At 46.0% G+C, this 22,737-nt stretch overlaps 1 protein-coding gene and 1 pseudogene across 1 annotated transcript; one reads left to right on the top strand and one right to left on the bottom strand.

Annotated features, from left to right (window-relative positions):
* Positions 1-1,056: 1,056 nt before the first annotated feature.
* LOC134861168 (pro-opiomelanocortin-like) lies at positions 1,057-8,942 on the bottom strand (annotated as a pseudogene).
* xdh (xanthine dehydrogenase) lies at positions 8,694-22,736 on the top strand. The gene is made up of 34 exons (XM_063878112.1): positions 8,694-9,039; positions 9,552-9,609; positions 10,032-10,128; positions 12,634-12,742; positions 12,823-12,949; positions 13,027-13,088; positions 13,463-13,555; positions 13,727-13,807; positions 14,058-14,202; positions 14,287-14,379; positions 14,764-14,915; positions 15,269-15,362; positions 16,132-16,241; positions 16,306-16,490; positions 16,567-16,729; positions 16,806-16,895; positions 16,972-17,141; positions 17,281-17,407; positions 17,486-17,702; positions 17,781-17,902; positions 18,549-18,682; positions 18,769-18,856; positions 18,989-19,075; positions 19,150-19,341; positions 19,502-19,647; positions 19,735-19,816; positions 19,906-20,001; positions 20,206-20,403; positions 20,484-20,536; positions 20,611-20,725; positions 20,971-21,036; positions 21,170-21,358; positions 21,875-22,042; positions 22,461-22,736. Exons 1-34 carry the CDS (start codon positions 8,941-8,943, stop codon positions 22,509-22,511), a joined length of 4,059 nt encoding a protein of 1,352 aa, XP_063734182.1. The 5' UTR covers positions 8,694-8,940; the 3' UTR covers positions 22,512-22,736.
* Position 22,737: the final 1 nt, after the last annotated feature.

The raw sequence follows: 22,737 nt of genomic DNA, 5'->3' as shown, positions 1-22,737 counted from the left end.
TCTGTTAGTCCCTCAGGTGTGTCTTTAGTCCCTCAGGTGTGTCTGTTAGTCCCTCAGGTGTGTCTGTTAGTCCCTCAGGTGTGTCTGTTAGTCCCTCAGGTGTGTCTTTAGTCCCTCAGGTGTGTCTTTAGTCCCTCAGGTGTGTCTGTAGAGCCTCAGGTGTGTCTGTAGAGCCTCAGGTGTGTCGGTTAGTCCATCAGGTGTGTCTTTAGTCCCTCAGGTGTGTCTTTAGTCCCTCAGGTGTGTCTGTAGAGCCTCAGGGGTGTTTTTAGTCCCTCAGGTGTGTCTGTTAGTCCCTCAGGTGTGTCTGTAGAGCCTCAGGTGTGTCTGTAGAGCCTCAGGTGTGTCGGTTAGTCCATCAGGTGTGTCTTTAGTCCCTCAGGTGTGTCTTTAGTCCCTCAGGTGTGTCTGTAGAGCCTCAGGTGTACATAAATAACCCTTTTTGTAATAATTTTCTCATAAATTTGTAGACATTTTCTAGACGATTAACCGAGAGAATAATCTGTAAATGAATCCAGGGTGATATAATCAACAGCCTGTTTCCTGTTTCCTGTTGGCTGGAGAAAAGCAGGATGCTAATTGTTGAATTAATTGGTAATATGTGACGTGAGTCATGTTTGTAATTGAAGTTGTGTTCTCCTGCTGTAGAGCGTATTGGTGATTTTCAATGATTGTGGGCCCTGTGTTTGGGGGCCTTTACCCTTTAATGTTTGCTTCATGTTTTCGGACAATATTACAATTATCTCCAGGGTCTTTAAGATCCTTTTCCTGGTGTTTGAAATAAATAAACTCAAAATAAAAAGTGTGTGTTTTTGTTCGTCTGTCACTGAAATGGTTATTGTTGTGTTCATCATCACGGTGTCATGTGACGTCTGGAGGGAGGGTAAGATCTTTATTCATTAGTAAATATGTACAGTGAACCCAGGACACGCTCCATCTTGCTTCAAGATGTTTATGCAGTTATTTACAGAATAAAGATCAAACGTCTTCTCTTCAGTCAGGATCCCAGTCTTCCTATTGGTCCACGGATGAGTCTGCTGACAAGGCCCCGCCCCCTCACTGCTGAGCGCTCTTGATGATGGCGTTCTTGAAGAGCGTGAGCAGCGGCCGCTCTTCATGAAGCCGCCGTACCGCTTGCTGCTCCATGTTTTCCTCCTCCTGTAGGCCCCGCCTCCTCAGCTCCCCGGGGAGGTCCTCTGCAGGCTCCTGCCCCTCCTCCTCGTCGCGGAACACTTTGACCGGTCGGCGCTTCCTGCCCACTGGCTTCCCCCAGCAGAAGTGCTCCATGGAGCGCTTGGCCTGCATAGGGGAGGAGGCAGAGGACGAGGCGTCTGACGGAGGGGGGGGCTGCAGGTGGGTGAGGCCCGGGATGACGGGGGCCTCCGCTGTGAGGTCATCGTGACACAGCTGTATGCACTCCTGCAGGAGAGGTCGGTGAATTGCAAATATTTCCTGATTTTATTCCTGATTTCTCTCTGAAAATCAACGATGTGCCAAAACAGATTTAAAAACCACGGGGGGCCGACTGTTCGTCTCTGCCCCGGGACCCTCAAACAGTTTGATCCAGCTCTGATTCATTTAGACAATCCCTTCATAATGTTGCTTCATTTTGGTATTTTCTTAACTTTTTGTAATTTATATTTAATATAATTTATCAACACACACACAGAACTGTAATATGTAAATGAAAAAAGCCCCTTAAAGCCCCTTAAAGACTGTTAAAAACCCCTTAAAGCCCCTCAAAGACTGTTAAAACCCCTTAAAGCCCCTTAAAGACTGTTAAAAACCCCTTAAAGCCCCTTAAAGCCCCTTAAAGCCCCTTAAAGACCGTTAAAACCCCTTAAAGCCCCTCAAAGCCCCTTAAAGACCGTTAAAACCCCTTAAAGCCCCTTAAAGCCCCTTAAAGCCCATCAAAGACCGTTAAAACCCCTTAAAGCCCCTTAAAGCCCCTTAAAGCCCCTTAAAGCCCCTTAAAGACCGTTAAAACCCCTTAAAGCCCCTTAAAGCCCCTTAAAGCCCATCAAAGACCGTTAAAACCCCTTAAAGCCCCTTAAAGCCCCTTAAAGCCCCTTAAAGACCGTTAAAACCCCTTAGAGCCCCTTAAAGACCCTTAAAGCCCCTTAAAGCCCATCAAAGACCGTTAAAACCCCTTAAAGCCCCTTAAAGCCCCTTAAAGCCCCTTAAAGACCGTTAAAACCCCTTAAAGCCCCTTAAAGCCCCTTAAAGCCCATCAAAGACCGTTAAAACCCCTTAAAGCCCCTTAAAGCCCCTTAAAGCCCCTTAAAGACCGTTAAAACCCCTTAGAGCCCCTTAAAGACCCTTAAAGCCCCTTAAAGCCCATCAAAGACCGTTAAAACCCCTTAAAGCCCCTTAAAGCCCCTTAAAGCCCGTTAAAACCCCTTAAAGCCCCTTAAAGCCCCTTAAAGCCCATCAAAGACCGTTAAAACCCCTTAAAACCCCTTAAAGACCCTTAAAGCCCCTTAAAGACCGTTAAAACCCCTTAAAGCCCCTTAAAGACCCTTAAAGCCCCTTAAAGCCCATCAAAGACCGTTAAAACCCCTTAAAGCCCCTTAAAGCCCCTTAAAGCCCCTTAAAGACCGTTAAAACCCCTTAAAGCCCCTTAAAGCCCCTTAAAGCCCATCAAAGACCGTTAAAACCCCTTAAAGCCCCTTAAAGCCCCTTAAACACCGTTAAAGCCCCTTAAACACCGTTAAAGCCCCTCAAAGACCGTTAAAGCCCCTTAAAGACCGTTAAAACCCCTTAAAGCCCCTTAAAGCCCCTTAAAGACTGTTAAAACCCCTTAAAGCCCCTCAAAGACTGTTAAAACCCCTTAAAGCCCCTTAAAGACTGTTAAAACCCCTTAAAGCCCCTCAAAGCCCCTTAAAGCCCCTTAAAGCCCCTTAAAGACCGTTAAAACCCCTTAAAGCCCCTTAAAGACCGTTAAAACCCCTTAAAACCCCTTAAAGCCCCTTAAAGCCCCTTAAAGCCCCTTAAAACCCCTTAAAGCCCCTTAAAGCCCCTTAAAACCCCTTAAAACCCCTTAAAGCCCCTTAAAGCCCCTTAAAACCCCTTAAAGCCCCTTAAAGCCCCTTAAAACCCCTTAAAACCCCTTAAAGCCCCTTAAAGCCCCTTAAAGACCGTTAAAACCCCTTAAAGACCCTTAAAACCCCTTAAAGCCCCTTAAAGCCCCTTAAAGACCCTTAAAGCCCCTTAAAGACTGTTAAAACCCCTTAAAGACCCTTAAAGCCCCTTAAAGACCCTTAAAGCCCCTTAAAGACTGTTAAAACCCCTTAAAGACCCTTAAAACCCCTTAAAGACCCTTAAAACCCCTTAAAGACCCTTAAAGCCCCTTAAAGACTGTTAAAACCCCTTAAAGCCCCTTAAAGACCCTTAAAGCCCCTTAAAACCCCTTAAAACCCCTTAAAGCCCCTTAAAGCCCCTTAAAGACCGTTAAAACCCCTTAAAGACCCTTAAAACCCCTTAAAGCCCCTTAAAGCCCCTTAAAGCCCCTTAAAGACCCTTAAAACCCCTTAAAGCCCCTTAAAGCCCCTTAAAACCCCTTAAAGACCCTTAAAGCCCCTTAAAGCCCCTTAAAGCCCCTTAAAACCCCTTAAAGACCCTTAAAGCCCCTTAAAGACCCTTAAAGCCCCTTAAAGACTGTTAAAACCCCTTAAAGACCCTTAAAACCCCTTAAAACCCCTTAAAGACCCTTAAAGCCCCTTAAAGACTGTTAAAACCCCTTAAAGCCCCTTAAAGACCCTTAAAGCCCCTTAAAGCCCCTTAAAGACCGTTAAAACCCCTTAAAGACCCTTAAAACCCCTTAAAGCCCCTTAAAGCCCCTTAAAGACCCTTAAAGCCCCTTAAAGACTGTTAAAACCCCTTAAAGACCCTTAAAGCCCCTTAAAGACCCTTAAAGCCCCTTAAAGACTGTTAAAACCCCTTAAAGACCCTTAAAGCCCCTTAAAGACCCTTAAAGCCCCTTAAAGACCCTTAAAACCCCTTAAAGACTGTTAAAACCCCTTAAAGCCCCTTAAAGCCCCTTAAAGACCGTTAAAACCCCTTAAAGACCCTTAAAACCCCTTAAAGCCCCTTAAAGCCCCTTAAAGCCCCTTAAAGACTGTTAAAACCCCTTAAAGACCCTTAAAGCCCCTTAAAGACCCTTAAAGCCCCTTAAAGACTGTTAAAACCCCTTAAAGACCCTTAAAACCCCTTAAAGACCCTTAAAGCCCCTTAAAGACTGTTAAAACCCTTAAAGCCCCTTAAAGCCCCTTAAAGACCCTTAAAGCCCTTTAAAGACTGTTAAAACCCCTTAAAGCCCCTTAAAGCCCCTTAAAGCCCCTTAAAGACTGTTAAAACCCCTTAAAGCCCCTTAAAGCCCCTTAAAGCCCGTTAAAACCCCTTAAAAGCCCTTAAAGCCCCTTAAAGCCCATCAAAGACCGTTAAAACCCCTTAAAACCCCTTAAAGACCCTTAAAGCCCCTTAAAGACCGTTAAAACCCCTTAAAGCCCCTTAAAAGACCCTTAAAGCCCCTTAAAGCCCATCAAAGACCGTTAAAACCCCTTAAAGCCCCTTAAAGACCCTTAAAGCCCCTTAAAGACCGTTAAAACCCCTTAAAGCCCCTTAAAGCCCCTTAAAGCCCCTTAAAGCCCCTTAAAACCCCTTAAAACCCCTTAAAGCCCCTTAAAGCCCCTTAAAGACCGTTAAAACCCCTTAAAGACCCTTAAAACCCCTTAAAGCCCCTTAAAGCCCCTTAAAGCCCCTTAAAGCCCATCAAAGACCGTTAAAACCCCTCAAAGCCCCTTAAAGCCCCTTAAAGACCCTTAAAGCCCCTTAAAGACTGTTAAAACCCCTTAAAGCCCCTTAAAGCCCCTTAAAGACCCTTAAAGCCCCTTAAAGCCCCTTAAAGCCCCTTAAAGCCCACCAAAGACCGTTAAAACCCCTCAAAGCCCCTTAAAGACCCTTAAAGCCCCTTAAAGCCCCTTAAAGACTGTTAAAACCCCTTAAAGCCCCTTAAAGCCCCTTAAAGACCCTTAAAGCCCCTTAAAGACTGTTAAAACCCCTTAAAGCCCCTTAAAGCCCCTTAAAGACCCTTAAAGCCCCTTAAAGCCCCTTAAAGACCGTTAAAACCCCTTAAAGCCCCTTAAAGCCCCTTAAAGACCCTTAAAGCCCCTTAAAGCCCCTTAAAGACCCTTAAAGCCCCTTAAAGACTGTTAAAACCCCTTAAAGACCCTTAAAGCCCCTTAAAGACTGTTAAAACCCCTTAAAGACCCTTAAAGCCCCTTAAAGCCCCTTAAAGACTGTTAAACCGGCTGCAGCAATGGTTTCTCTATGGGACGAAGGTAAATAACACACACACACACACACACACACACACACACACACACACACACACACACACACGTTTTGTTGTATACCCACCTGTACCTTCAGGTTGCTTATAGTACAAATCATTTTGTTAGAAAGAATAAAGAGGCAATGAGGAGGGGGGGGGGGGGGACCGGCCAAAATAATGCAAAGGAAATATGCCCAAACATCAGTTAGTTAATTGAAGCTATTTAATTGAAGCTATTTAATTGAAGCGATTTAATTGAAGCTATTTAATTGAAGCGATTTAATTGAAGCGAGTTAATTGAAGCTATTTAATTGAAGTTATTTAATTGAAGCTAGTTAATTGAAGCTATTTAATTGAAGCGATTTAATTGAAGCGAGTTAATTGAAGCGATTTAATTGAAGCTATTTAATTGAAGCTATTTAATTGAAGCGATTTAATTGAAGCTATTTAATTGAAGTTATTTCATTGAAGCGATTTAATTGAAGTTATTTAATTGAAGCTAGTTAATTGAAGCGATTTAATTGAAGCTATTTAATTGAAGCTATTTAATTGAAGCGATTTAATTGAAGCTATTTAATTGAAGTGATTTAATTGAAGCTATTTAATTTAAGTTATTTAATTGAAGCGAGTTAATTGAAGCTATTTCATTGAAGTTATTTAATTGAAGCTAGTTAATTGAAGCTATTTAATTGAAGCTATTTAAATGAAGCTATTTAATTGAAGCGATTTAATTGAAGCGATTTAATTGAAGCTAGTTAATTGAAGCGATTTAATTGAAGCTATTTAATTGAAGTTATTTAATTGAAGCTATTTAAATGAAGCTATTTAATTGAAGCGATTTAATTGAAGCGATTTAATTGAAGCTAGTTAATTGAAGCTATTTAATTGAAGCTATTTAATTGAAGTTATTTAATTGAAGCGAGTTAATTGAAGCTATTTAATTGAAGCTATTTAATTGAAGTTATTTAATTGAAGCGAGTTAATTGAAGCTATTTAATTTAAGTTATTTAATTGAAGCGAGTTAATTGAAGCTATTTCATTGAAGTTATTTAATTGAAGCTATTTAATTGAAGCTATTTAAATGAAGCTATTTAATTGAAGCGATTTAATTGAAGCGATTTAATTGAAGCTAGTTAATTGAAGCGATTTAATTGAAGCTATTTAATTGAAGTTATTTAATTGAAGCTATTTAATTGAAGCTATTTAATTGAAGCTATTTAATTGAAGCGATTTAATTGAAGCGAGTTAATTGAAGCTATTTAATTGAAGCGATTTAATTGAAGTTATTTAATTGAAGCTATTTAATTGAAGCTAGTTAATTGAAGCTATTTAATTGAAGCGATTTAATTGAAGCTATTTAATTGAAGCTATTTAATTGAAGTTATTTAATTGAAGTTATTTAATTGAAGCATTTCTTTAATTGAATATTGTTTTTGAATAATTGCTGTTTTTACTTCAGCATTGATATTTCTAATTCCACCTCTTCATTACATTGTTCCTGTATTCACTTTTAGATTTGTTTGTTCATTTACTGACACTTTCTAACTGTCTTCTTTGTCAGGAATAATTCTCCAGATGAGTTGGAGTCAAACGTTCTGTTATAATATGACCAATACAAGGTGGTTTGTGAACTTGAAATTAAATGAATGAAAATGATTCACTAATAATTGAGTTTCTCTTTTGAATAAATGCATATAAATTGAATTCTAATAAAAATCTGAATCATTTCATAAAAGGAATCCAACCTCAGGAACTGCATGCTGGGCTGCAACACAGTAAGACATGTTGACACAGTTTTATTTGTAACTACATTGAAAACAAACTTAATGTAGAATGGTATTAAGAAACCTTCATGTAAGAACAGACTTAGTATTTATGTTATATAACTTTAAAATGTTTACATTTATCTTAAAAAGATCAAATCCCTTTATATCATTACGTTGTTGTTTCTTTTATATTGTTTAAATGTACATCTTTTATTTTGAATTGGTTGTTTTAAAAATATATACTTGTTCCTTTTTTTAGTTTCATTATTTCTTTTTAAATGAAGAGACGTTTCCTTCATTCGCTGTTTGAGGGATGACGCCCTCTGGTGGACAGCTCCCAGAACTACAGGCTTCACACATTGAACCGTGTAACACGGTCTAAGATCAGAATCAGAATCAGAAATACTTTATGTGTAAGATCAGATAAGATGTACCTTTATGAACCCCCGTGAGGATATTCAAGTATTTATGCAGCAACACAGAAAAGGAAACAGCACGGATTCACACACTTTCTTAAATTAAACTAAATGTGTTTTAGTCAATCAAATCTAACTTTTATATTTCATCAAATTGACTTAAATAAATATGTATTTTGAAATACTAAATGGCTTTATTTTGTATCTATTTGTTTTTATTTTATCATTAATTTCGTGTTTATGTATAAACAGGTTTTAATGTGTGGGCAGCTCAGCGTGTAGTCCCGCTGTTTGCCCACCAGACGGCGCCACCCCTCAAACAGTGGAGAACGTCTCTTAATTTAATGATAGGTAAAAAATAAGAATTCAAAATATAAAATGAAATATGATCTTTCCCCGTCATTCAGATATGTGTGATTTTATACCTTATTTTTTCATGTGGTGAAAATGTGTGTTAAATGCTTTTTGAGGCATCAAGGCTAAAGTATTAGGAAAATGTCAAATATGTTTAATAGCAACTTTATTCACCTTCTGAATTATTTTTAAACAATTGCAGAAAACCTCAAACATTTTATGAATGAACTCAAATTATATTTTTGGATAAATTAATCTTTTATTGCCCATTACATCCCATCATGTGATTTAAATGCAGTGTGGCCGTCTGCGTGATTTATTTCTTGGAAAGACTAATATATTTAATTTAATAAATATAAAATACATAAATAAAAATAGATATATGTTACATAAAGTAGGAGAATTATTACAAACAATTAATAATAATAAATATTAATTAGGGCCTACATTTATTTTTGGTTAAAAAAAACTATTTGAGTCATTTCATCTTTTAGTGTTTGCTTTGGCAGCTTCCTCATGCATTCACTCACAGTTAGAGTGGTTGCAGTGGGATAGTAGTGGTTTAACTGTGGTTTAATGGTTGTTTAATGGTGGTATATCCCGTGGTGTAACAGCCTCAGTGTGAGCAGCATGTGAGCGCCTCGCTGCATTATCTCCTTAACCGCTGCTTCACCCAAACAGCCTGCAGTCTGCTGCCTGCCCTTTGACCCCCAGCTGTGAATAATCAGCCCATCACTGTACTTTGTCTGGGGTCAAAGTTCTAGTTGGTCATTCCCATTATCATTCACCAGTGTAAAACACAAATCCCATCTTTTCCTCACAGAGGATTCCTCCTTCAGATCACCGTTAATCAGTCACAGATATTAATGTGAATTCCACCCAGCGGCTCGGAGCTGGGGTTTACTGACTCAGGTGATTCAGGAGCACCTGAACGCACCAACAGACTCTAGTGAGAGGTTCAGGGGGAGTTTCAGTCCCTGAAGGCCACACCTCCAGGAGGAGGATCAGCCTCAGAGCGGCCCAGCAGAGGAGCTCTTCAGACGGACTGCAGAGCACCAGGGACAGCAGGGACATGAACGGAGACAAGACCGAGACCTGGACCTGGACCGGGACTGGGAGCGGGAGCGGGTCTGGCTCTGATGAGCTCATCTTCTTCGTTAACGGGAAGAAGGTACAGATTTCTCCAGTTTAAGTGCAGTGTTTTTTGGAGGGACTCTGGTACCTGAATGCAACAGGACTGTGGAGGCTCCTGAACTCTAATAGATATTTAGATTATATTTAATTATGTTGTATATGATTTAAATAAAGCTTGAATCCTAGGCTCTGTGTTCATTAGTCCTGCTGTTTATGGGGGGGGGGCTTTTAGAGATAAAAGGGACAAATAAAAGAGCTTCTTCATAAGAGATGAAGTGGGAAATGGACCTCAATGCGGAACAAACTGTGGGTTTGGACGTGCAGAGGGGTTTACAGAGGGCACCTTTAATCACTTTCAGGAGTTAAATGTGCAGAAAAAACTGTTAATAAAATCTCATTAAATAGCTAAATAATCCTTTTCGTCAAAAGAAACGTGTAAATATACGTTTATTTGAAATCTGACAAATAAATAAAAGACACTTTTCTGTGAATTAAAGATAATATCAATCATTTTAGTTTTGGATTCAATTTCCTCACTTTTTGCTGCAGATCGTGGAGAGGAATGCAGATCCTGAGACGACTCTGCTGACGTATCTGAGGAGGAAACGTAGGATCACACACACACACACACACACCAAATGGATACATTTCCACATGCAGCAGTTTGTAGGATTTCCTCTTTTCATAATTTCTGAAGGCTTTCACTTCCTATTTTCGGATTTTATTTTCATCAGATTTCTGTGATGCATTACTTAAAAAAAAACTTAAAAAGGAATAAATTAATAATAATCCTGAGAAAGTAGTTTAGAAAAAGAAATGACTTGATAAATAAAACTGCATTTGTTTTAGCAAAAAAATGTAAATGAAGAAACAAATAAAATAAAAGATTTTATAATAAATTAACATCATTTTAAAACCTGCGGAGGTCTGAGCCTTAAGGTGTGTGTGTGTGTGTGTGTGTGTGTGTGTGTGTGTGTGTGTGTGTGTGTGTGTGTGTGTGTGTGTGTGTGTGTGTGTGTGTGTTTGCAGTGGGCCTAACAGGCACTAAGCTGGGCTGTGCAGAGGGAGGATGTGGAGCCTGCACCGTCATGCTGTCCAGATACCAGACCCAGAGCCAGCAGCTGCTGTATCCTCACAGTCCTCTGAGTATTCCCTTTCTTTATACACTGTAAATCTAATCCACCGTCACTCAGCAGCCCCTCCCCGGAGATCAGTGGTTCTCTGAATGTGTTTTGGGTTCCTGGAGGTTGTAGTACCGCCGTTCCGCCACTTGTTCAAGGTTTCCTGCGACCGGTTGCCGGGTAAACTTTGAGAGATGAATATTTTCTATATTCTTCCCCTTTTTTGGGACATTTTTGAGTTTCGTGTGTGTGTGTGTGTGTGTGTGTGTGTGTGTGTGTGTGTGTGTGTTGCTCAGCTGCTCTCATGTGCTCCCTCTGATTTTGCGGCTAATTAAAATTAAATTAGCACACACTGATCAGATAAATGTGAGTGTGTAGTGGGTCTTCAGAGTGTGTAGTGGGTCTTCAGAGTGTGTTGGGGGTCTTCAGAGTGTGTTGGGGGGTCTTCAGAGTGTGTTGGGAGTGTGTAGTGGGTCTTCAGAGTGTGTTGGGAGAGTGTGTTGGGAGTGTGTAGTGGGTCTTCAGAGTGTGTTGGAGTGTGTAGTGGGTCTTCAGAGTGTGTTGGAGTGTGTAGTGGGTCTTCAGAGTGTGTTGGAGTGTGTAGTGGGTCTTCAGAGTGTGTTGGAGTGTGTAGTGGGTCTTCAGAGTGTGTTGGGAGTGTGTTGGGGGTCTTCAGAGTGTTTTGGGAGTGTGTTGGGGGTCTTCAGAGTGTGTTGGGAGTGTGTTTGAGGTCTTCAGAGTGTGTTGGGGGTCTTCAGAGTGTGTTGGGGGTCTTCAGAGTGTGTTGGGGGTCTTCAGAGTGTGTAGTGGGTCTTCAGAGTGTGTTGGGAGTGTGTTGGGGGTCTTCAGAGTGTGTTGGGAGTGTGTTGGGGGTCTTCAGAGTGTGTTGGGGTCTTCAGAGTGTGTAGTGGGTCTTCAGAGGGTGTTGGGAGTGTGTAGTGGGTCTTCAGAGTGTGTTGGGGGTCTTCAGAGTGTGTAGTGGGTCTTCAGAGTGTGTTGGGAGTGTGTTGGGGGTCTTCAGAGTGTGTTGGGGGTCTTCAGAGTGTGTTGGGAGTGTGTTGGGGGTCTTCAGAGTGTGTTGGGGGTCTTCAGAGTGTGTTGGGAGTGTGTTGGGGGTCTTCAGAGTGTGTTGGGAGTGTGTAGTGGGTCTTCAGAGTGTGTTGGGAGAGTGTGTTGGGAGTGTGTAGTGGGTCTTCAGAGTGTGTTGGAGTGTGTAGTGGGTCTTCAGAGTGTGTTGGAGTGTGTAGTGGGTCTTCAGAGTGTGTTGGAGTGTGTAGTGGGTCTTCAGAGTGTGTTGGAGTGTGTAGTGGGTCTTCAGAGTGTGTTGGGAGTGTGTTGGGGGTCTTCAGAGTGTTTTGGGAGTGTGTTGGGGGTCTTCAGAGTGTGTTGGGAGTGTGTTTGAGGTCTTCAGAGTGTGTTGGGGGGTCTTCAGAGTGTGTTGGGGGTCTTCAGAGTGTGTTGGGGGTCTTCAGAGTGTGTAGTGGGTCTTCAGAGTGTGTTGGGAGTGTGTTGGGGGTCTTCAGAGTGTGTTGGGAGTGTGTTGGGGGTCTTCAGAGTGTGTTGGGGTCTTCAGAGTGTGTAGTGGGTCTTCAGAGGGTGTTGGGAGTGTGTAGTGGGTCTTCTTCCCCTTTTTTGGGACATTTTGAGTTTCGTGTGTGTGTGTGTGTGTGTGTGTGTGTGTGTGTGTGTGTGTGTTGCTCAGCTGCTCTCATGTGCTCCCTCTGATTTTGCGGCTAATTAAAATTAAATTAGCACACACTGATCAGATAAATGTGAGTGTGTAGTGGGTCTTCAGAGTGTGTAGTGGGTCTTCAGAGTGTGTTGGGGGTCTTCAGAGTGTGTTGGGGGGTCTTCAGAGTGTGTTGGGAGTGTGTTGGGGGTCTTCAGAGTGTGTTGGGCGTCTTCAGAGTGTGTTGGGCGTCTTCAGAGTGTGTTGGGTGTTGGGAGTGTGTTGGGGGTCTTCAGAGTGTGTTGGGGGTCTTTAGAGTGTGTAGTGGGTCTTCAGAGGGTGTTGGGAGTGTGTAGTGGGTCTTCAGAGTGTGTTGGGGGTCTTCAGAGTGTATTGGGTCTTCAGAGTGTATTGGGTCTTCAGAGTGTGTTGGGAGTGTGTTTGAGGTCTTCAGAGTGTGTTGGGAGTGTGTTGGGGGTCTTCAGAGTGTGTTGGGGGTCTTCAGAGTGTGTTGGGAGTGTGTAGTGGGTCTTCAGAGTGTGTTGGGAGTGTGTTGGGGGTCTTCAGAGTGTGTTGGGGGTCTTCAGAGTGTGTTGGAGTGTGTTGGGGGTCTTCAGAGTGTGTTTGGGGTCTTCAGAGTGTGTTGGGAGTGTGTTGGGGGTCTTCAGAGTGTGTTGGGGTCTTCAGAGTGTGTTGGGGGTCTTCAGAGTGTGTTGGGAGTGTGTAGTGGGTCTTCAGAGTGTGTTGGGGGTCTTCAGAGTGTGTAGTGGGTCTTCAGAGTGTGTTGGGAGTGTGTTGGGGGTCTTCAGAGTGTGTTGGGGGTCTTTAACTAGGGGTCCAGACACCACGCTGTGAACGCCTGCCTGGCTCCGCTCTGCTCACTGCACCTGGTTGCCGTGACGACCGTGGAGGGCATTGGCAGTGTGGCGAGGAAGCTGCACCCTGTCCAGGTGACAACAGCACGAATAAAGTTTTATTCAAACAGAGCAACAACAGGAGTAATGTGTGTGTTATGGATGTGTGTGTGCAGGAGCGTATCGCACGCTCTCACGGCTCTCAGTGCGGATTCTGCACGCCGGGGATCGTCATGGCGATGTACGCCCTGCTGAGGAACAACGCCACGCCCAACATGGCCGACCTGGAGGAGGCTTTCCAGGGTAAAGAACTACATTTGTAGTCCATCGTGTCCAATCAAACCTCTTCTTCAACACATCATCGTATCTAATGTCTTCAGGGAACCTGTGTCGCTGCACCGGATACAGACCCATCCTGGAGGGCTTCAAGACCTTCACTGTGGTGGGACACACACACACACACACACACACACACACACACACACTCACACACACTCACACACACACACACTACACACACACACACACACACTCACACACACTCACACACACACACACACATACACACACACACACACACACACACACACACACTCACACACACTCACACACACACTCACACACACACACACACACACACACACACACACACACACACACACACACACACACACACACACACACACACTCACACACACACACACACTCACACACACACACACACACACACACACACACACACACACACACACACACACACACACACACACTGTTTAGAAGCTTAGAAATATTACTAACAAGCATTTTCTCCTGCAGGAGGGGGGCTGCTGTGGTGGGAAGGGGCGGGAGAACGGCTGCTGTATGACCAATGGTAACGCAGCGCAGCAAAACCAAGAGGAGGACAATGATGTGAGTAACACACACTGACGTATTACAGCTGTGTGTGTGTGTCTGTGAGTGTGTCTGTGTGTGTGTGTGTCTGTGTGTGTGTCTGTCTGTGTCTGTGTGTGTGTGTGTGTGTGTGTGTGTCTGTGTCTGTGTCTGTGTGTGTGTGGCTGACTGTCATTGTGTTTTCTGCAGGAAGCAACGTCTTTGTTTAACGCCGAAGACTTCACGCCCTTCGACCCCACACAGGAAGTCATCTTCCCACCTGAACTCATGGTGAATAAACAACACCTCGCTGTATGACGGTCAGGTTTGATTTCAGGGGTAGAAAACCTTTCCAAAAATTCATGTTCAATCCCAAAGTTGAACTGGATTTATTTAAGACGATTCACCTCTAAATATAAACCAGGGTATCGTCTGCAAAGAGCAGAATACTGTCTATATATTGAGACAGAGCAACTACAGGAAGTGAATCATGTTATTTTAGATTCTATCTGACCTACAAAACCCCACCCCCCCCTTGCAGTCCCTCAGTAGAGGTCAGTGGTCATCCTCGCTGTGTTTCCGTGGGCCGCGGGCAGCCTGGTTTCAGCCCGGCAGCCTGCAGGAGTTCCTTAACCTGAAGTGGAAACACCCCAACGCCCGGGTGGTGGTGGGCAACACCGAAGTGGGTCAGTGTGTTTCCCTAGAACTCCTTCATTCATTCCTTCATTGGTTCATTCATTTGTCCACCTGACACTGACTCTGTGTTGCAGGGATCGAGGTGAAGTTTAAGAACATGGTGTATCCGGTGATCCTCGCCCCGGCCTTCATCCCTGAGATGAACGACGTCACACACACCGAGGACGGTAATCTCAGGAACGATCCCAGTCATTTTGGATATTTTAGTTTTGGTTTTCAGCCTTGAACACAGTGGATAGTAGCTGACATGGCCAAAGGGAGACCCAACATGACTGGGACGAGTAGAAATAGATGCTAAACACCAAGAGAAGATGCATTATGAGAGAATTGGTGCAAAATGTGCAAAACCACAAAGAAATGATGCAAAAACACTTACAACAGATGCTAAACTGTTAGCTTGCCAGCTAAATTGGGGATGAAGCTAACCAAAAAGCAGGGTCTGATGTCACTAAAGTATGTGCATGAATTTGAATTGGATCCGGTCAATATTTATCCAATTAGTGACCCACTAACTCAGATTTCCTGAACGTGATGTGAACGTGTTTTTGCAGGTATTGAGTTTGGTGCAGCGTGCACTCTCAGCCACATGGGGGCGGTGCTGAAGAGAGCACTGGAGACTCTGCCTCCTCATCAGACCGAAGTCTTCCTCGCCGTCCTCGAGCAGCTGCGCTGGTTCGCCGGACTGCAGATACGCAACGTGGCTGTGAGTCGCACACACCACCAGCAGCTACTGTCGTAGAACAAAGACCTTTCAGAAGAACAACCATTTTAAGTCATGCTAATGTTTGGTTCATCCTCACCAAACCAGTGCGTCAACCAGTAGCTCTGTTAATCCCAGCGTTTTGCTCAAGAAAGCTAAAATAGTTTACTTTTTCCAGGAGTTAGACAAAGCCGAAGTGAAAAACCTGTACATTTTTCAGGAAATAGACGGAGCCTGGTTAGAAAAACTACATTTCCAGGCCCCTTTGTGCCATAAAAGCAATAAAAACCAGTTCATTCAGTAACTGTAGTCCGTGTGAACAAACGGCGTTACATGAGATCTTCTTATGTTTTCAGGCGGTGGGGGGGAACATCATGACAGCCAGCCCCATATCGGACCTCAACCCGGTTTTTATGGCAGCTGGCTGCAAACTCACGCTGGTGGACAAAGGTAACACACATGCACACACACACACACACACACACAAACACACACACACACACACACACACACACACACACACACACATACACATTTTCCCAGAATCTGTGTTTTGACAGAGATCAGAGTCCACTGAAGGAAGAAACACACACACACACACACACACACACACATTTTCCCAGAATCTGTGTTTTGACAGAGATCAGAGTCCACTGAAGGAAGACACAAACACACACACACACACACACACACACACACACACACACACACACACACACACACACACACACACACACACACACACACACACAGACTGCGGGTCATCCTCTCACTCCCTGACTGCGTAACGTTTATTTTGAAAGGTGCAACAAATCCATTTTACCAAACACACAATCAGACGAAATGATGAGGATTAAACCTGTGAAAACACACAGTCATGGTGTGACCTTTCACCTAAAGTGCTGAGTCACTCTTCGACTGTAAACACTCATTATGTCAGGTACAGCTGGTGTGAAAAAAACACAGTTTACTCCCAGAGAAGCACAGGAGGGCGGAGGCAGGCGCTCCAGACAAGAGATCAGAAACGCCTTAGTAAAGCTTTCCTAAAGGGGCCCCATTCTACTCCCTGTGGGGCTCCCTCCCCTGTAATACTATAGGTGCATGTCAGTGGTCTGCAGAGGCTAAAATCCCTCCAGAGGGAGTTTCTCTACCACACACTTCTTTTAGTAAGACTTTGTAACACATCAGGGACGTTCAGTTGTTGACCTTTGACCCTCAGACGGCACGCGGGAGGTTCAGATGGACGACGGTTTCTTCACCGGCTACAGGAAGACCATAGTGCGCCCACAGGAGGTCCTGCTCTCCATCCAGATCCCGTACAGCAAGAAGGTAGAGACACTTTCAGCTCCCCCCCAGCTGCCCCCACAGAGCTGACTCCACTTTATCTCCTCAGAACCAGTTCGTCTCGGCCTTCAAACAGTCTCCTCGCCGGGAGGACGACATCAGCATCGTCACGGCGGCAATGAGCGTCTCCTTCGCTCCCGCGACCAACGTCGTGGAGGACCTGAGGCTGAGCTACGGCGGCATGGCGGCTTCCACCAAGCTGGCCACAAAAACGGCAAAGCGACTGCTGGGAAGGTGAGAGACAGAACCGTCAGGACATCCGGTGATCCAGAACTCATGCTAACGCTATCATCGCTATTACCCATGGTAGGCAGTGGGGGGAGGAGCTTCTGCAGGAGGCTTGCTCCTCATTGGCCGAGGAGATGACCCTCGACCCCTCTGCGCCCGGAGGCATGGTGACGTACCGGCGAACTCTGACACTCAGCCTGTTCTACAAGTTCTACCTGACGGTGCTGCAGAAGCTCGAAGAGCAGGTGGGAGTTATCATGACTTTATAATGTCTAAGACCTGAATCAGATCCAGACTAATAATAGGTTTCCTGTTTGACAGGGTGTGACCGTGGAGAAGGTCCGGCCCGACTGCCTCAGCGCTGCAGAGGTTTACCACCCAGAGACCCCGTCCAGTGCTCAGATCTACCAGGTACCGATATGTTATTGAGTTGTGTTAATACTACATGATCATTTAAATCAACCCTAACTATACCTGGGTCCTGCAGGCGGTGCCGGAGGGGCGGAGCCAGGAAGACGTGGTGGGCCACCCCATGATGCACCTGTCGGCCCTGCAGCAGGCGACAGGTGAGGCGGTGTACTGCGACGACGTGCCGCTGTACGAGAACGAGCTGTACCTGGCGCTCGTCACCAGCAGCAAGGCTCACGCCAACATCCTGTAAGGCCCGCCGCACGACTGCTAACTACTGCTTAACCTACTGGTGGCACAATGCTAACGAGGAGGTGGGGCTTATGCCGTATCGAGGAGTTAACTAGTTGTCTGATAACTAGTCAGTGATAACTAACCCGTGTCTCAGCTCTGTAGATTCCTCGGCGGCGGAGGCAATGCCCGGCGTGGTCTGCTGTGTGTTTGCCGCAGACATCCCCGGCAGTAACTCCACCGGACCGATCCTCAACGACGATACGGTCTTCGCCAGTGGCCAGGTGTGTCTCTATCGACCAATCAGGTGCCTCCCTCAGAGCCACGCCCAGACTGACAGGTGCTTCCCTTGATCTCTGCAGGTGACGTGTGTCGGGCACATCATTGGCGCCGTGGTGGCCGACACTCAGCTCCACGCCCAGAGAGCCGCCAGAGCTGTGCAGGTCCGATACGAGGAGCTGACGCCCATCGTCACCATCCAGGAAGCCATCGCCTCCCAGTCCTTCTACCAGCCAATCAGATCCATCCAGAACGGAGACCTGGAGGCGGGCTTTAAACAGGCCGACCACATCCTGGAGGGTAGGACTGTTAGTGAGCCACTTCCTGCTAAGCCCAGCTGCTCAGGTACTGACTGATTATTGGTTGATTGTTTGACAGGTGAGATGCACATTGGAGGTCAGGAGCACTTTTACCTGGAGACCAACGTCTCCCTCGCTGTCCCCCGAGAGGACGGGGAGATGGAGCTGTTTGTTTCTACTCAGGCTGCCACCAAAACACAGGTAACACTACTCTGAAACACGGGTAGTGATGCTCTGAAACACGGGTAACACTACTCTGAAACACGGGTAGTGATGCTCTGAAACACGGGTAGTAATGCTCTGAAACACGGGTAACACTACTCTGAAACACGGGTAGTGATGCTCTGAAACACGGGTAGTAATGCTCTGAAACACGGGTAACACTACTCTGAAACACGGGTAACACTACTCTGAAACACGGGTAGTGATGCTCTGAAACACGGGTAACACTACTCTGAAACACGGGTAACACTACTCTGAAACACGGGTAGTGATGCTCTGAAACACGGGTAGTGATGCTCTGAAACACGGGTAGTGATGCTCTGAAACACAGGTAACACTACTCTGAAACACGGGTAGTGATGTTCTGAAACACAGGTAACACTACTCTGAAACACGGGTAGTGATGCTCTGAAACACGGGTAGTGATGCTCTGAAACACGGGTAGTGATGCTCTGAGACACGGGTAGTGATGCTCTGAAACACGGGTAGTGATGCTCTGAAACACGGGTAGTGATGCTCTGAAACACGGGTAGTGATGCTCTGAAACACGGGTAGTGATGCTCTGAAACACGGGTAGTGATGCTACTACTTTGTCTCTTATGAAATGTGGTCTTCACTCTTTCAGTCCCTGGTTGCGAAGGCGCTGGGCGTCCCCGCCAACAGGGTGGTGGTCCGGGTGAAGAGGATGGGGGGTGGCTTCGGGGGGAAAGAGTCCCGGACCACCCTGCTCTCCACAGTGGTTGCCGTGGCAGCAAACAAGTAAGACTGATGTTTATGTTGATGCTTTTACTCTGAAATGGAAATCTAGCTTTCATGGTCAGTCTAAATGTGTGATTGTGTTCAAGGCTACGGAGGCCTGTGAGGTGCATGCTGGACAGAGACGAGGACATGTTGATCTCCGGGGGGAGACACCCCTTCTACGGAAAATACAAGGTGGGGGGGTGGTCACTGCTAGCAGTTGAAGTTCTGCAGTATAATTAAGAAGTATTATCAGGGCGTTCTGAGACCTGCAGTTCGTTTGCTTTGGTCTGATTCCGGGATGAGTATCTGCTCCTCTCGCTGCAGGTGGGTTTCCTGAACAGCGGTAAGGTGGTTGCTCTGGACGTGTCGTACTACAGTAACGCAGGAAACTCGATGGACCTCTCTCAGTCTGTGAGTATCCTCTCTAATGGACCCCCCCTCTCTTAGCTGACGGGGTGCTGATGTTCTGATGTTTGTCCTCTGAGGTCATGGAGCGCGCTCTGTTCCACATGGAGAACTCCTACAGCCTGACCAACATTCGCGGCCGCGGCTTCGTGTGCCGAACCAACCTGCCGTCCAACACCGCCTTCAGGGGCTTCGGAGGACCTCAAGGCATGATGGTGACGGAGAGCTGGATTACTGACGTGGCTCAGAGCCTTGGGAAGCCTGCTGAGGAGGTGGGGTCTCTTTTAGACTGTTATTAGTAAACTCCGTTTTTCAATCCACCAGTGGGGTTTTTACTGACATGTTTTATGTGGTGGAACAAAACGTTACCTGAGACCTTATTTCAGGCTAACAACCAAACACAGATTCAGAAAACCGTTGACTTTCCTGCAGGTGCGACGGTTGAACCTGTACATGGAAGGACAGAAGACGCCCTACAACCAGATCCTGGGTCAGTTCACTTTGGACCGCTGCTGGGACGAGTGCATGTCCCGCTCCCAGTACCAACAGCGCCGAGTCGCCGTCGACCTCTACAACCGGTAACCTTCTGAGAACCATCTGGAAATGTCTGTTCTTGTTGTCCGAGGAGTGAAGGTGGTTGAAACTCTTTGTTTTCCTCGCCTCAGACAGAACCGCTGGACCAAGCGAGGCCTCGCCATCGTCCCTACAAAGTTTGGCATCAGCTTCACCGCCCTGTTCCTGAACCAGGTCTGATCAAACAAACTGCAGTCAGACTCTCCGTTCAAGGCTTGAAGGACGAGGTGAGTGTGTTAATATGTGTTATTCTGTGTCGGCAGGCCGGCGCTCTGGTTCATATCTACACCGACGGCTCTGTGTTGCTGACCCACGGCGGGACGGAGATGGGACAAGGACTCCACACCAAGATGGTCCAGGTACCAGAACCTACCTACCTTTCACACAGTTGATTTCAGTATTAGAGGAGCTGCAGCTTCAGAAGCTCTACTCTGTGTGTGTGTGTGTGTGTGTGTGTGTGTGTGTGTGTGTGTGTGTGTGTGTGTGTGTGTGTGTGTGTGTGTGTGTGTGTGTGTGTGTGTGTGTGTGTGTGTGTGTGTGTGTGTGTGTGTGTGTGTGTGTAGGTAGCCAGCAGGGTTCTGGGTATCCCCTGTTCTAAGATCCATGTCTCAGAGACCAGCACCAACACGGTGCCCAACACCAGCCCCACCGCCGCCTCCGCCTCCTCAGACCTCAACGGAGCCGCAGTGCAGAACGCCTGTGAGATCCTCACCAAACGCCTCGAGCCATACAAGACCCCCACAGGATCATGGGAAGACTGGGTGAGCAGGAAATTTGCAACAAAAATACCTTTAAAACAGTGAAATGAATGAAGTCATTCATCTTTCTGTCCGGGTTTCAGGTGAGAGCTGCATACTTCAACCGGGTCAACCTCAGCGCCAACGGTTTCTACAAGTGAGTTCACCTGTTCAGTTCACCTGTTGATAAATGAAGCCTTGGACGGAGTTTGACTTCCTGTTTCCGATTAGGACGCCTGACCTGGGTTATGACTTTGAGACGAACTCCGGCCGAGCGTTCAACTACTTCACGTACGGGGTGGCGTGTTCGGAGGTGGAGATTGACTGCCTTACTGGAGCTCACAAGGTGCATACTTCAAAGAATGGGGGGATGAAATCAGAATATTGTGAATTAAGGGTTCCTTTAGAATTCCACGGTCCTAATTCATTAAAAAACGTGTCCCACAGGGTTCAATAATAGGCCCCCTGTTAATTAGTCTGTATTCGCTTCTACGCCGACGACACCATCCTGTTCGTTACCGGCTCAAATTCAGACAAGGCCTTTCTTCCTCTCACAATCTATAATTAAAAGTTGTTATAATTGTGTTGTAGAACCTGAGTACCACCATAGTGATGGACGTCGGCCACAGCCTGAACCCAGCGATAGACATCGGACAGGTGAGTCTAAAGATATAAGACGTCACTCCGCATTACCATGTGCAATAAATCAGTACTAGTAATAGAACATGTACTAAAGGTTTCTAACGGTTATGATCGGATACTTATGGATATCTCTGCTCCGTATCTGCAGGTGGAGGGGGCGTTCATGCAGGGGGTGGGTCTCTTTACCCTGGAGGAGTTGCATTACTCCCCCCAGGGCGTCCTCCTCACCAGGGGTCCTGGTTCCTATAAGATCCCGGGATTCGGGGACATTCCCACCCAGCTCACTGTGTCGCTGCTGCGCGACGCTCCCAACGACAAGGCCATCTTCGCCTCCAAGGTAAATACATTTACTGCAAGTCCTGCCCCCTGAAGTCCATTTACTGCAAGTCCTGCCCCCGTGCTGCCCCCTGAAGTCCATTTACTGCAAGTCCTGCCCCCGTGCTGCCCCCTGAAGTCCATTTACTGCAAGTGCTGCCCCCTGAAGTCCATTTACTGCAAGTGCTGCCCCCTGAAGTCCATTTACTGCAAGTCCTGCCCCCTGAAGTCCATTTACTGCAAGTCCTGCCCCCTGAAGTCCATTTACTGCAAGTCCTGCCCCCTGAAGTCCATTTACTGCAAGTGCTGCCCCCTGAGGTCCATTTACTGCAAGTGCTGCCCCCTGAAGTCCATTTACTGCAAGTGCTGCCCCCTGAGGTCCATTTACTGCAAGTGCTGCCCCCTGAGGTCCATTTACTGCAAGTGCTGCCCCCTGAAGTCCATTTACTGCAAGTGCTGCCCCCTGAAGTCCATTTAAGGTACTTCACTTGGCTGATATTCGGGACATTTATTTTATGTTGAATGTTCTCCTCTGCAGGCGGTGGGCGAGCCTCCTCTCTTCCTGGCGGCGTCAGTTTTCTACGCCATAAAAGACGCCGTCAGCGCCGCCCGGGTGGAGTCCGGCCTCCACGGCCCCTCCAGGCTGGACAGCCCCGCCTCCGCAGAGAGGATCCGCAACGCCTGCAGCGACAAATTCACCAAACTGGTACCCGAACTTTCTAACCTTAGAAACACTGATCCATCAGCAGATCAGATGTTTCATTTTAGAAAAATATAACTAGAATGTTACTTTGAATTTGGGTTTAATGTTGTTCTTGTTTCAAAGTGTTGGAAATGGTTGTTACTGTGGTGCCACTGACTCTTTGAGAAGAGGCACTGACAGGAAACTGGCATAAATGAGGCGCATATAGGCATAAATCAGGAACAAATCAGGCATAAAAAAGGGACAAACTAGGTGCAAATCCGGGCAGGGATCAGGTATGAACAGGGAGGGATGAGACAGGAATGGGCCTCTGAATACAGAGAGACGAAGCCTGGCTCTTGGGATCAGGGCCTCCACTGTCTGATAGTCAGGTTGTTTTCCTGCATCACTTTCAAACCTGGCGACTTGTTGTGTGTTGCAGGTTCCTCCTGCAGAGCCCGGCTCCTTCATCCCCTGGTCCGTACAGGTGTGACCCACCACTAATTCACCCAAAGACTCCAGAAGGGGGTCACTGATCAGGACTACAGCTAGTGATGCTGCTAAAGAAATGAATTCTTAATAATATAAATATATCAGATATTACTTCAGGTATTAGCCCTCTGATGATTGTTACTGCTGATTGGTGCTGCACTTTGACCTCCGTTCGATCCCTCACTTTATATTGAGTTGTGTTAATGAAATAAAACTTTAGACACATG

The sequence above is a fragment of the Eleginops maclovinus genome, chromosome 24 (genome assembly GCF_036324505.1).
Source record: "Eleginops maclovinus isolate JMC-PN-2008 ecotype Puerto Natales chromosome 24, JC_Emac_rtc_rv5, whole genome shotgun sequence".
In the NCBI taxonomy this organism is placed as follows: Eukaryota; Metazoa; Chordata; class Actinopteri; order Perciformes; family Eleginopidae; genus Eleginops; species Eleginops maclovinus.
This window is presented reverse-complemented; position numbering and strand designations above follow the sequence as displayed.